The following is a 15,133-nucleotide window of genomic DNA, read 5'->3' on the forward strand; positions in this document are numbered from 1 at the left end:
CGACGCTCAAAGAGAAGTAAGTTGTCTGTGTGTCTATAAATTTCCATTTTTTTTCCACGAATATGTCAATTGATGTGTATTTTATAGACATATTATAGTGGGTTCGGGTAAAGGTAGAATGAATCTCGTTGATCTAAGAAAACCAAGCACTGTATTGAACACATACAAAGGATTTGCCGGAGGTGTAACCGGGATGGCATGCAACATGAATAGTCCATATGTTGCAAGCGTTAGTCTCGATAGATATTTGCGAATACATCATATCGATACAAAAGAAATTTTAAAAAAAGTAATTCTCTTATTTTTTTCCAAAATATGATAATATTTAAAACATTACAAAAACTTCTAATCCGTATTTTATCTTGTATTACAGATTTACTTAACATCGAGATTAACGTGTTTGGTAATGAGATCGGATTTCTCTATAGAAACAAGAACTGAGCATAACTCTGCAAAGAATATTTGTCAATATTTATAATTTTATAGGAATAAAAAATTTTAATCCTTTATAAGTGTGTGTGTGTGTGTGTGTGTATGTATGTATGTATATATAAATTCGCCCTCACACATCCTATAAATTTCATGTTTTTTATACTCTATACTTGAATCACAAATTATACATAATTTATTTTAGAATGCATCACTTTTGCGTACGTATAGTTTTCTTCTTTTTTTCAACAAAAAACATTAATATATTTAGAATTATTATGAAATTATTTGGAATTTAAAATCTTGCAAATCAAGAAGTGGATTCGGACATTGGCATCTGAGAGAGGAAAGAAATTTAGAGTCGTTAAATAAAACATTCATAGTATATATATTTTGTCATTTGGCAAGACTGTTGTCTCGCGTTTTGAACTTTAAACAAGAAACAAGGATTGAACAAGGAACAGGAATAATATGCTGTCAATTTAATTATAATTATGTGTAATGCATAAAAGCATTATTTGTTGATTATTTATTGTACAATTTAATCATCATTAATATCTCATTGATAGCTTCTATTTTGGTTCTTCTTAGTCGCAGCGTGTACCGAGTTCAATCGCTTATTTCTTTAAACTCGTCTCTCTAATATTATATAGAATGAAGAGAAGCGCTAAATATTTTCTCCGACTATTTCTACTATGCCCTCAACAAGTAACAAGTTGTGTCAAAGCCAAGGTTGCAGTGTACGCTGCGGTATAGCATAATCTTTAGTAACTTTAAGTAAAAGATGGTAAATGTGGCAACTCGCAAGATGTTGCAACAAACGCATTTTGTGCTAAAAAAACAAAATGAATAAATAAAACAACGCTCGCGACTACAGCACATTAAATAGTACTTCTCAGCTGTACAAAAATCTTTGTTCAAACTACGCTTCCTGTTAATTAATACTAATATTTAACTTGTCGTATTTCGCGACTGCGCTTACAACTCGAATAGAATATTTATATTTGTATTCCATGTCTCTCTTTTATATATACATTTACTACATTTACAGGCACTATCCCCCTTCAAAGTCGAATAGCCATCCTTCAAAATCGAGTAACTCTCCCTATAACATTAGCATGAATATGAAAATAAAGATTGGCATCAAACGGTATAAAATTTTTACAAATTTACATTTTATGAGGCGAAAAAAAGTTTTTGCATAGTTAGAGATAAAATTTTTCTGGATAGTACTCGTCTTCCACTGTAAGAATACTTCTTCCAATCTATTGTAAAACTTTTTCATATAAAACGATATTGTAACTATACATTCCAGCTAAAAAAAAACTCATAATTTGCATTTCCTTCACGAAATATGACGCAATAATAATTATTTATATAATAACGCAGGGTTTTACTCATTGTTCACAAAGAAAGAAAATTTAACATGGCAATAAAACTTTAATGCCATACATACCATTGATGAATAAAAGCATTTATCCATTATAGATTATACGTTTCTTAATAAGTCACCAGTGCTGTTAAGATGATTCATTTATTATACAAGATCAGTAATTAAAGATTAGATATTTGATAGCATATTTTCAAGATAAATTTAAAAAAAATTAACAAAAGAAGCAACTTAAATTTATAATTAGATTCGGGATATATATTATGGTCAAAAAAATATGAAAAGTTTCGCAATATATAACAAACAAATTCATCTTTCATAAAGAGAATATCTTCCACAGAATTTGTTTATTTTTAATCTTGACATATCCTAATTATGTAAAATCGAAAAGAATATCTACAAAATATCATTTTACATTTTTCAAAGGATGAATTAAACACATATTTTGTAATATAAAGAACATAAACATGATTAGATTGAGATACTGGGATATCCAAGATTTTTCGTTCTTCCAAAACTCGTCCTCTCGAAATTCATCGTTCTTCCAAGTTCTCGATCATTGAAGGGCGCAGAGAATCATATTCTGAGCAAATAATGGCGCAGCTACCTATCGTCCAAAGTGGCAAAGAGCTGGAACGTCTAATGTGTAGCATATCTGTATAGCATTTGTACCATAAAAAATTAAGCTTAAGTGATTTTATACATTATACAGAGTATCGCGTGTTTGTTACATCATACATTGCGCGCCTGGTGAATTTCTTCATCGCATCTATTGCCCCACGTCTTAAATTCCTTAAACAGGTATGTCTTATCTTTCACATAGATACATCCTCCCCTCTCCCCCTTTCCTTTTCTTTCTAGCGCGAGTAGTTAATCAACTTTACCCGTATACTCGCAAAGAGCATGAGCGATAACAACAAAGGATGTACAAATATGCAGTCCTTATTACAGTCCGCCGTTGCTGCGATTAAAGCAACGGCAATTTTCAGTTCAGAAATTAATCATGCGTGGCGGCACGTGAAAAGGGCAACAACTCATTCTCCACCTGAGACACCCGAGACACATATATTTATCACGTCCCGCCACGCTGCATCTTGACTTTGATTCACTAATGTCGATTGAGGTTCCGAGAGATCCGATGTAACCGGACTGAGCGGTGGACTAGGTGTTGCGGGTGTTTCTTCGGACCGATTACGATCCATCGTCTCGGCGGCATCCTGCTGTTCGACATCGCCGTCTGGAAGCGATATTTCCGACTGCTCGGAGCTGGGAGCCTTCGACAAGAGAGAATCATGCGCTCGCAAAGAGATAGAACAATCTTTATTGCTACTGGCATCCTCACCTAAAACCAACAAAAATGGAGATATTAATACAATACGAGAGTCTGTCAAAAACAAGATGTGTCCAATTTTACTGCGGAGATTAAAACATGTGCTATAATTTACTCTAAATCAAAACTAAAACGCTCAATTTTAACTGTAAAAGTAATGTTATACCGTTAAAGGAAAAAAAAAAAGAAAGAAAGAAAGAAAAAAAAAGTATATATACAAGTTGCGGCATAAAAAGTTAGAAAACAAATGCTGCTTAATATGATGTACCTTAAATATTTATTGTGTGTAAACGGAACATGTGATTATTATAAATATTTATTGCAATACTTGCGAAAAATGTTAAAGAAAGACATACCGCAAGGCCTAAGAACGAGGTAGAAGAGCAGATCAGAGAGAGATATTATACCAATAACTTTATCGTCATCGTCGATAACTACTAATCTATGAACCTAAAAAGAACACAAAACAGAAAAATGTAAGTCTTATTTAATCTTTTAATAATTTTAGCATTAATAGATCAAGAACAATTATGCTCAATTTAAAAGAATGCTTCCTTACTTCCGCTCTGACAATTCTTTCCATTATAGTGAACAATGTCTCGTCTAATTTGCAACTTTGGACACCTTCAAACCATTCATTGCGATGTTCGTTTGCTTCGCGTAGTGAAACGTCTAAATTATTGTACGTCTTTTCTGCAGCCAAGTTCTGTGAAAAAGTAATATATTATATAAACATCTCGATGTACCTGTCTCTACATTACAATCTCTTATAGATTTGAGATTAAAAAAAAAAAAAAAAAAAAAAAAAAAAAAAAAAAAAAACCGACTTACAATAACATCAAACTTTGAATAAATGTTGACCAATTTTCCCTCAGGATCGACAATTGGTAATGCCGAAACTCTCCTTTCTACAAATTTTTTCAAGGCTAAAATTATGCTAGTTTCTTCCGTAGCTGTTTCTATATTCTCGAAAGTGCCTATCCTCAACTCCCTCAACGTTTTATTGGTGAAAGATGGTTTTGGTAACTCATGGATCTGTAATTCACAGGTTTGAGATTACAATAGATGGACATTTATTCGGCATTTATTCACGGAATACGCATACTTACATATAGGAAAAGGAATCTAAGTATTCGTTTATGTGTCAAGATGTAAAGAACATTTCCGGTATCGAGATCTATCACAGGCAATCGGTGGATTCTGTTTTGTATCAAGGTCCTGATAGCCTCGTACAGCGACGCATCTGGCCCGATGCTTACGAGAGGATTAACTTGATCCTTTAGAACTTCTGAAATCAACAAAGTTTTCCAAATTTTGTATAATTTTTCGGCAAAGATGAGCTCTCCCGACAAAATGTTTTAAAACAAGAATAATTAATTTAATAGAATAGATTAATTTTCTTATAATTTGAAACAATATCGACAATGTCTCGCGAAAAAAATCTTACTTCTCCATGTATCCAATTCATGTTCTTCTAACTCGTCCATTGTCACCGACGGACTGGTGTAATACATCTGGAGTATTTTTATGAAATCCGTTATAGTTAACATGCCGATAAACTGTTGTCGAGAACTATCCCATAACGGTGCGGCTCTCACTCCTGAAAATATTTCGGGATTATTATTGAGAACACTACTTTCTCATAATAAAGCTATTAAATTTCTCTTGTGCGAAGCGAACAAACGCAAACTCACCATTATAGACGAGAGCAAAGAAGGCCTTTTTAACGAGTAGATGAGTGTCGAAGACGACTAGTTTGGCGCTGGTCGGTATTAGGTCGTAACATTTGTGAAACTTGAAGAATTTAACAAAAATCTGCGACTCGTCCTCCTCTGAAACCCCAAATAGTTGACAGTAGAGAAGAGCCTTTCGATTTCGACGAAGCATTTTCGAGACGCGCAAAAGTCTCATACAGTGTGATATATCTTAAGATTTATACTTGTATAAACTTGTATCGAACGCACGCAGCTTGTATGCTTATTATCTCTTGTGTATGCATTATTTGTCTCTGCCTAGTGTTTAATTAATTATAATATAATGCGCGCAGATTGTCCATCACTGATAAATTAGGATTTTACATTATAATTTTGCGAGTAAACATTTGAGCATTTGAGAAAAGTCATCTCGTTTTTATTATTCTACAATATTTTATAAAGTTGAACGAGTCCATCCTACACTCATTGCCAGCACAAAATCGCTTTTGTCAGTCAGATAATATCCACAATTGAAATATAATTAAATATCAATGTTGAAAATACATTAATATGCATCTTTCGTTTGATAATAATAACGGCAATATCAATGACCCAATTTAAGGCTCTTACGGTCTAACGATATTACACGATCAGTAATGAAACTCGATTGAATGATCGATAAATTGCGATTAAACATTTCGGAAGCTCGATTATACGTACAAGAAGGATGGTAATTCATAAAATGTCGAAATAGCAGGCTAGATATTTTAAAATATACATGATAAATAAAGAATTGCGATATTTACATAAAACGGATAAAAGTTATGTTGCCATAACATAGTTTCGTTAGAAACAATGAATAATACTACAAGGAAGAGGCGATGGAACATTTACATACACATATATATACATATTAGTTACAGTTACACATATGTAATATTATAAAAGAAGGAAAATATGTCAAGAATATACACAAGTTTCAAAAATTCAATTATATGTAAAATGTATATAAAATAAATGTACATATGTATATAAAATAAATATATATTCTCTCAGATTTTTATATAATATAAACAACTATTAAATTATGTAAAGGTAACCCGGCCACTAATTTTTTGTGTATGCACACGATCAGAGAGAAAAGATGCGTTAAGAAATGAAAATTAGTAAATCACTAAAAAGTAAAACACCAACACACAACCAATTTCACAATTATACGATGCGAACTTTTGGGAAACGTTGCTAAACGCGTTCAGCAACTTTCGCCGACTTTCAAAGCACCAATGTTAGAGTCTCGTTGCGATCCGAGATCTGTTAGATATGTATATATTACAGAACACGATTATACATGGCACGACTGATTAGACGAAAGAGAATCGTGGCGGAATCGGAAACGAATGGAGCTGGGCAAACGAACTGAGCGAGGTAATGATACATCGAGACAATCGCAACGTAATGCACGCACGTGTCGGTGCACGTATATATGTATAAACGTGACATGAAATGCATCCGGATTGAAGGGAATGCACATTAACCGCAGTCATTACATTGTCGTACATTGTCGTAATGCGTACAGATATATGTATAATAGCGTGGAAAAATTGTATTGCCGTTCATAATTTATTCCGTGAAAAACCATATTACTCATTTTGCTTTCCACAAATGAGATTTTAATTGAGAATTATGTATACATTTGTATAAATTTGCAAGCAAATTTAGTTGAGAATTATGTATACCTAGAATCAATCAAATTATATTGTAATAAAATCAATATATTCATATATGTATAAAAATAAAAATACGAAACTTCTGACACTGTTTTGTTCGTTGTGTCATTTTATATTGTCCAGGAACTCGTACATTAATACATTTTGATAACGTGTGCGGAATCTCTACATCGATGTTGACTAGACGATTAACATTGGCAGAATAAAAGCGTAATATAAAATTTCATGATATATAATATAAACCTCCGAAGCGTAAGATTTATTCTTCCTCGATATTCTTTACAACTTGGTAATCGCGTAATGATCGCGCCCGATACCTTTGGAGAGGATCCAAGCAAGCTCGTCCTCGAGAGGTGGGTTCTCCAATTCAAATTCCTTGATGAGATCTTTCGAGTACACGGGATCGTCGTCCTGACTCCACCAGGCAGCCGTGACCTGCCTTAAAGCGGCGCGAACACTTTCGGAATTTGAGTAGTAGTGTAAGGTCAGCATTATTTGACATTGTCGAGATTACAAAGTTGAAGCATCTCACGATTAACAAATTGTCTCGAATATTCGTAATTGTTCCCGTCTGAAAACTCTGAATATTTTTTTAATATGAATGCCCTTTATCCGGAAAAAAAAAAAATGAGTATACTCATTACGCTTTATGTGACAGCCACGCCACGTCTTGCATTAGTACAACACTGATGTCAGCCGAAAAAGCCGAGTTTTCTTTTTTTCAATTTACCAAACAACAACAACAACAACAACAGTTGACTTTTTGCAATTTCTCATCGTCTCAAAAATCCTCCCATCACTAGAATATCCTTCTTATGATTTATGGCGTTGAATCTTGATCCTTTCTGTTGTTCTCTACGATATCTTTTGAGAAGCGTCAGCTTCGTCGCCAGCGAACGCAATGACTGTCTAGTCGCTTCGAATTTTACACCTTCATCTATCTCTATCTCGTTCTCTTTCGCTCGTTTCCGTTTCTTTATCGTCATCGTCAAACCATCGTGCCAAGAATAACCGAAGCCGAGATGACTGGTGCGTCTTGCCAAAACGAAAAGAAGGAAGCGCACGCGCAGCAAGTTCCGCGCTACTTCCTTTTGTCGGAATGTTTGTTTTTAATAATCAAACACCACGGTGGAGAAAGAAACGCCCACACAGAGATAGTAGACTATAGACTAATTAATCTTATTTCTTCGTCACCCTTTGTGAAACCTACACGTGCACACGTGTGTTTATTAAACGTGAGATTTCAAAATACCATCATTAATGGAGTCAAGAAAGATTCTTATTCAGTTTACTAACAATAAGATTAAAATTAAACGAATTAAAAACTATAAACAATAATTTTGAAAAGTTGAAGAGATCAACGTAAATTCCGTCACGTAACAACTTATTGTTAGTTATATGCCGCCCCTCCTCCCACCCCTCCTTCACGTGACCTAGACCTAGATAGAAACTGCAGATGTGAGTGTGCAATGTAGAGTGCGAGTGTACTGTACGATGAAGTGAAGCTGTATCGCGAATCCCTCCTCCCTCTCGCCCTTTAACGCCAGCTGGCCTCCCGGGAACTCATCGATCGCGACGGTACACCAGGATACGTCGGAAGACCTAGTACCACAATTTCAAGGGGAGAGCTATGTTGCGAGCTTGCAAAACGCGTGCAAAAAACTGTTGTACCGTTCTTGTTCAAACACAATCCGTATCCTCGTTTCGTTAAAGTGCAGACGCTATTATTATTTGAAAAAATTAGTCTAAATTAAGTTGACACTAGAATAATATTACATGAAAAAAAAAAAAAATATAAATGCTAGAGGATTGATACGCTTCGTTAAAGTTTAAAGTACATGTATTGGTAGCTTAATATATATATATATATATCATATATCAAGTTTTTGCGTCTCTTAAAATTTTTAATTTTCTTAATTAATTAATTAAAGAAAAGAAATGGAGAAAAAATAACGAGTGAAGCCTCAAAGATTTTCAACCGTTTCCTTGCATCGTGAAATTAATTTGTTCAAGATTTTTTGTCTAATTAATTAATTAATTGTTCAAATTTTTTCATTTCTAATAACGTCGAACATTTGATACGAAATCCATTCTTTTAATAAAGAGAGACTTTTCCTCTAACACATACACATTGCATCATCCATTTATTTAATATTTAATATCGAGAGAGAGAGAGAGAGAGATATATCTCTTCTCCAAAATCGATATAATCAACTTAACCCGATTTTTTGGCGCATGCGTGAGATTCTATACTTTATGCTTTAAGAATTTGCAATTTATTGCTTTCGCATTTATTATAAACATTCGAGTTTAATTATGCAAATAAGATTTTTTTAGTTTTAAAATGTTTAGCTCTCGATTAAACCACGCGCGTTTTACAAATTATCCTTTACACACAAAAAAATCTTTGTAATCCCCTCTGCGGCAGGAGTGATATCCGATCATTTTTTATTACATAAAAATTAAGACCCGAGAAAATAATTGTCGCATATAAACAAAACTTACCAAGATCGGACAATGAGACCTTTTCCAGGAAGGGATCCACCACTGGCAGCTGTAAATAAAAAAAAAAAAAATTGTAACATTTCGTTTCAATCGTTTTATAATTAATTACTTCTTACTACGTGCGATAATAATTTCCTAGCAGAAAAAAGACATCTTAAAATCCTAAAACTACTATTGCCATTACAAATGCTCATCGTGACATTTGTGTTCTTGAACAAACAGTGCCTTTTTTCAATAGTTTCGAGCAGAATATATGAAACAAATCGCATATTTTTATCATATTTTTAAAATTTTTATTGTCGCGAGAGACGCATCATTTTGTTAACACATTTCACTTTCCACTTTCTCGCGTAATATTTTTATGGAAGATGATGTGTTACACACATCACAGATTGTCTGCAAGAAAATATACCAGAGTCCGTTTCAGCAAGGACCTTGGGTTGAAGGTATGTCGTCTCTTGATTTTTGTGTACCAGTTTGTCAGAACTCCGGAACTCGTAGTCTGCGCCACATCCGAGCTCCTAGCGATACTTGCGGTCGGTTCGCTTGTTTGACGTCGAAATAACATCTCGTATCAATTAAAACTGACAACGCGAGATTATTAGAACGGAACGCCTCGTCCACTCTTTAAGGATTTTAAAAAGAAATTGCGCGTTCGATAAAAGTTTATCAACGCGTCAAAAGTTAGCCCTTTTTATCGAGCAGTCTCATTAGGTATCTTCATTGTTGTTCGTCGTCGCAATGTCATCTTTTGTTTTGGAATTGACAGCGATGACCAAAGCAGTTCGATTCACCGCAGTTTAAAGCTAGATTTCTCGTCTTCGCGACGATGATTACATTGTCCTAGTGAGCGAATGTACGTATAACGTTAACACGTCGCTTAACACCTTCGATACTCGTGAAATAGTACAGGAGCGAATTATCCGAGATATTTTCGACAGTGGCATAACACTCTCTCAGTTGTAGATGCGTTGCAGTTTACCAAGAAATTGATATAGAGGAAAACCGTCAATAAACAGTCAAACAGTTGCGCATTATTTTTGCAATTAAATATGCGAAAACTATTTTTGAAATTCAATTATCGAATAGTACAACTAAATATTTTCGTCATTTATAAATTTATTTCCTTCAAAATTTGTATATATGTGCTCTCCTACTTTTCTGCAAAAAATTGATCGCTGAGCCAAAATTTATTTAAAAAAGATTAATTTACGCGTAGTGTTAAGATAATGAAGAAATTTGTAACGATGAGCTAACGTATTTGTTAAGACCGTTAATAACTATGTTTTAAATTACAGTCATTGTATCCGATTATATATACATATATATATATAATTACGAACAAATTCAGAATGATTAAACTTTGAAAATCTCTTTCTTATACTTAAAAAAAGGGGGAAAAACCGATATACTGTCGTTTTTTATTGGTTCATTGGTTTGGAAAATGCTTCTTCTTCCTTTCCCCTTTATGGTCATCTTTTTTCCAACTTACACGATTGGCTCATTCGATCCGCGCCAAGAATAGTAAAACGATAGATAGAACGATACGTGTAACAAGTATAATAAACGAACATGCGATAAAGGAGAGCAGCGCCAAGCATCTTTCGCAATATATTTATTATATCGTCAATAATTTGAGATACTTGATTAAAAGCAACAAATTTATTCGTAGAGAGATGGAAAAAGAAAAGGAAAAGATTGTAAAACGAAAGCGATATCGCGCGAAATCGGTTTTGCACACACGCCTCGTGTCTAGTCGAATCTAAAAATACTGTACGACGGAGACACAGTTTCTGGCGGAAATTCAGCCGAGAGTGACTTCTTAGCCATTGAACGCAGTGGCCACGTTCTTTTTTTTTTATCGGTTACTTAACTTATCGAGATTAATTTATCATTTAGCAGTATGATTTCGCTTTATCGAGAAAACGTACACAGAAATGGTTAGCGAGCATTATACACGATGTAACTCCTTATCATGTTATATGGCGTATAATGGATTTTTGCAATAACACGTAGGCATGGACAAAGTTTCGATACAAACGCATTCGCAAGGCTGCTATATATGTGTAAGATAAAAAAGCACTCGTGCGTCATGGGCGGTGACGACGGTGAGGAACACGCGACATCCGAGGCGACAACTTGTTGATGAAGCGTCGCGAGAAGAAAAAGCGAATTGAAAAATAAGCGAGAAATCTACGGACCAACTGTCCATAGAACTGTCCATAAAGTGGAATCAGTTTAAAAATACGACGCGTAGAATCTTAAAGAAGTCTGGAGATTTAAATGAAACGCCCACGCGAAAATTCCGTCATTGCACCGACCTCGCACTCGCCAAGAAAAACATTGTAATCTATTGTAGTTGTTAACAATTTCATGTATCTATCAGTTTATCGAGACTTGTCCATTGTAAGTTGATTTCTAATAGGTACTCGCTAAACTCGCGCACAACCGAGTCAATAAAGATTACAACTTAAATGTAAACTAAAATACATTTGTTTAAAGCATACACATGCATGACACGTACGCGCAAAGAGATAATATCGACGTTATATGCATGTACTTTCTTTTTTAAATATTTTTGCAGTGAAACGCAGAGAAAACTCGATATTTAAAATCTAGAAATAAACACGGGAAGGAGAGCAGGCATACCGCGTAGTTAGATTCGCGTGTGGAATTTAGCCCGAATCGGAGCCAATATTTGCGACTCGTCGATCAAGTCGCGGGTAATGGGCATCTAAATATAATTCCAAATCGCAATTGTTTACAAACAGTTTCGACATTGGCATTCGGCATACGAAACTTTAGCAAGTTTAAGAGTATTCAAGTATATTCTTTATTATATCTTTACGCTCTTTATATATACGTAAATTAAAGTTGCACTTTATCATCACATCGCACACTTTATAATTATGACGTAATAAAAGTTTCGTGCTCCGCGAATGAAATGGAAAACCTGTTTTTCCCACTCTCTCGAGTCGAGTCATCGAAGTGAAAAATCAATCATCTTGGAAAATAAGATGCTAGTTATCAAAGTTGCGTATCGCGATTATTCAATATCTCGTTCGTATTGCCAAACTTGATTGACTTTAAAAGTAAGTGAAGATGTTAAGGTCAGGGCCAAGAGTAAAAGGATCCGTTGCTTGTGCGGTATCGCTGCGCTCTGCGCGCGATAACGACACGCGCATGTTTCTTTAGCAACAAGTGTTTGTTTGTATTGTTGCTCATTAGTAATTGAAGCATTGGTGGTCACAAGATGCGATTCAAAATTAAATTTCGCCTGCCATTCTTTTATTATTATTATTATTACTCTATAGGTGAAAAATAATAAATGGCATGTTTTTATCACTTTTGATCTCTAACGCGAATACTGACTCCGGCGACCGTTAACTCTTATCGTTTAGCTTATCTACGCGAAAAAGACATGCATAAAAGGTAAACGTTGGTGAAAATCAGTCAAATGTCCGAGATAATCATTCACTCGTACAAGGAGATGACGATTAATTAATCCTGTCGCGATTAAAGGGAACGTGTTAATAACGAAGCGCTATCGACGCCGACCGTCACCGCCTCGCGCGAAACGCGCAAATTTCTCAAAAACTGACTACGTGATCGATTTCATCGCACTCACTCGTCATCCTTCTCATAAGAACGCGCTCTTGAAAATTTCATCGAACGAAAACTCGCATGGTGATGCCGGCACCTATTTAGGATGTTATGTCGATATTATTCGATAACGATCGAGCACACAAGCCGATTCGATGCCGGTGGTCGATCTTGAGATTACCAGAGTCGAGAAAAGAAAGAAAAAAAGAAAACTCATCGCGAACGAGAGGTACGAAAGGAACGACACGATTAACTACAATCATCAGTTTTCTCGCTTCGTCGTCAACACCAGCTCGATCGCTCGTGTTCAACTGGATCATCCCGTATCCCGTTCAGACTGGCGCCCGATGCGACTGCGACTGGGCTCTGCGCTCTGGGCTCTGGGCTCTGGACTCTCGACTCTCGGCTCTCGTCGAGCTTGCGACACGTTGTGTATGAAATTTACGGCGCATCGTTTTACATGCGCCGCTCGTGACGCCTTATTTCGCGTACGCCGCATCTTCATTATTCCAAATCATTAATTCGATCCAATTAACGATTATCCGTTTATTTAAGAGTACTCTTTATAGAAAAAAAAAAGAGACAAGAAACTATCTCGAATAATATCATTTCCTCGTATGTTATGTTCTCGTACGTTCAGATAATGGCATTCGCACGTAGTATCTGTCGAGTCAACCATTGCATACGATAACAACATCGATAAGCGTTTAAATATGTACTTGGCGCGTATAACAGAACGGTAAAGTAAACGCAGAGAACAAACTTGGACTTAAATGATGGCAAAGTAATATCTTATCTAACAATAAGAAATAAAATAAAATTCAGAGACAAACTAATTGTAAGGAAAAATAAACATGTTAAAAAGATAAAACTCGTTGTGCACTCACGTGCAATGCATACATCATTTTCTATATATGTATATATATGACTAAAATTATTTCTCGATACACATTATTATCTCCTAATGGATATCATTTTCTGAAAAATAGAAAGAGAACAAAATGCCAATTATGTCTGCACGTTTCAGATCATACAGACAAAACCATTTAGGGCCAATTTCATCAAGTCCGGTTAGACTAACCGACGGTTAAAATTAGCAGGGTGGCCAACAGAAAATAGAGGTGAAGGAAAACCAAGCATTCATATAATTTCAGTTGGAACCCTGCTAATTTTAACCGTCGGTTAATCTAACCGGACTTGGTGAAATTGGCCCTTAGTCACGCTTAAAATGCAAACTAGTCGAGCATACAGAGTTGATTTTACTTCATAGAAAATTTTGCGCCTCAAAGATAAATTATCGACGCGTGGTAAAATAGTACTCTAGTATATCGTTACAAGGAAAGTTCTTTATCGACGTTTAAGTCTTGGATTTTAGTCACAATGATGCCTAAACTTATTTACAATATTGTAACTTTTATCGTCATATTTCGCAAATATACAATGTATAATCCAACAAAGACAAGCGATAAATATCCATTAAATATTTGATTTAATATTCTTTGGATATTAATACGATAAAAAGACTATATACATATATATATATTCTCGACCTTCTTTCGTCGGTAAACTTTTCTCATGACCTAGATTCACAATAGTCCTTCATGGAATCGATATGCTACGATTTATTCATTAAACGTTTCCGCTTTATCACGAAAAAATGTACATTATATCCCTCAATTTCCGCGCGCGTGCAAGAGAGAGAGAGAGAGATTGCATTTTCGACATATGATTATATTTCAATCAATCGTTATAAAGCCAGCAGTATTTTTTTATATAGATAAAAACATAGACATAGTATATCTAGACCGAGCGTTTGCCTTTATTTAAGGAGTATGTCCTTTTCTACGTGGGCATCGGCCCTCACTCCTCAACACTCGGTCTAGATATACTATGTCTATGGATAAAAAAGTATTTGTATGTCTCATTTGTTGAAATAATTCCACACGCGAAAAAAATATTGCTAAAAAAATTTCAATCAAGATATATTGTTTTTATTCGTTTATATTTTAAATATGCGCACCGAATAAAACATACGGTAGCATTTTTCTTTCTTATGCACAATTATTCCAAAAAAGGATGAAAATTCTTTTTATCCATAATATATCTGTACACGATTGTTGAAACATATAAAAAAATTAATTGCTTTAAAAAATTAATGCACTCTTAAATATACAAGCGATATTTAGCGCGAGATATCAAATTATTATTTAAAAAAGTTACAAAATAGTAAAGACAATTGTTTTATATTTGATAATGACAATCAACTTACCCCTCGAGCATCTCTGAAGAGTATGGCAGCGTGAACCGGATCCAGGCAAGCATCGGACGCTCTGTGAGGTATCGCAGGTGCTCCAAGAGACAATCTTCGTGCAGTTGGATCCAACGAACTTCTCCTCAGCGCACCTAAAACAAACGGATTAATAAAATATATAAAAAATTTCTAATATATATCAAT

At 34.8% G+C, this 15,133-nt stretch overlaps 2 protein-coding genes across 3 annotated transcripts in view; one reads left to right on the forward strand and one right to left on the reverse strand.

Moving 5' to 3' along the window:
- Nucleotides 1-2,033, forward strand: part of LOC115237684 (WD repeat-containing protein 74) — a 3,490-nt gene extending 1,457 nt beyond the window's left edge. The window contains exons 6-7 of the mRNA XM_029810902.1: nt 88-289; nt 374-2,033. Coding sequence (XP_029666762.1) covers nt 88-289; nt 374-478 — 307 coding nt within the window. The 3' untranslated portion in view covers nt 479-2,033. The remainder of the gene's footprint in view (nt 1-87; nt 290-373) is intronic.
- The window catches only part of LOC115237683 (5'-AMP-activated protein kinase subunit gamma-2-like), a 23,581-nt gene continuing 9,253 nt past the window's right edge, over nt 806-15,133 (reverse strand). For both annotated transcript variants that reach the window (XM_029810901.1, XM_029810900.1), the window contains exons 3-11: nt 14,948-15,081; nt 9,076-9,124; nt 4,844-4,981; nt 4,597-4,749; nt 4,259-4,437; nt 3,981-4,184; nt 3,709-3,855; nt 3,506-3,599; nt 806-3,161 (exon numbers count right to left, since the gene is read on the reverse strand). In XM_029810901.1, coding sequence (XP_029666761.1) covers nt 2,854-3,161; nt 3,506-3,599; nt 3,709-3,855; nt 3,981-4,184; nt 4,259-4,437; nt 4,597-4,749; nt 4,844-4,981; nt 9,076-9,124; nt 14,948-15,081 — 1,406 coding nt within the window. In that variant the 3' untranslated portion in view covers nt 806-2,853. The remainder of the gene's footprint in view (nt 3,162-3,505; nt 3,600-3,708; nt 3,856-3,980; nt 4,185-4,258; nt 4,438-4,596; nt 4,750-4,843; nt 4,982-9,075; nt 9,125-14,947; nt 15,082-15,133) is intronic.

Source organism: Formica exsecta, unplaced genomic scaffold (genome assembly GCF_003651465.1).
Source record: "Formica exsecta isolate Colony F162 unplaced genomic scaffold, ASM365146v1 scaffold303, whole genome shotgun sequence".
NCBI lineage: Eukaryota > Metazoa > Arthropoda > Insecta > Hymenoptera > Formicidae > Formica > Formica exsecta.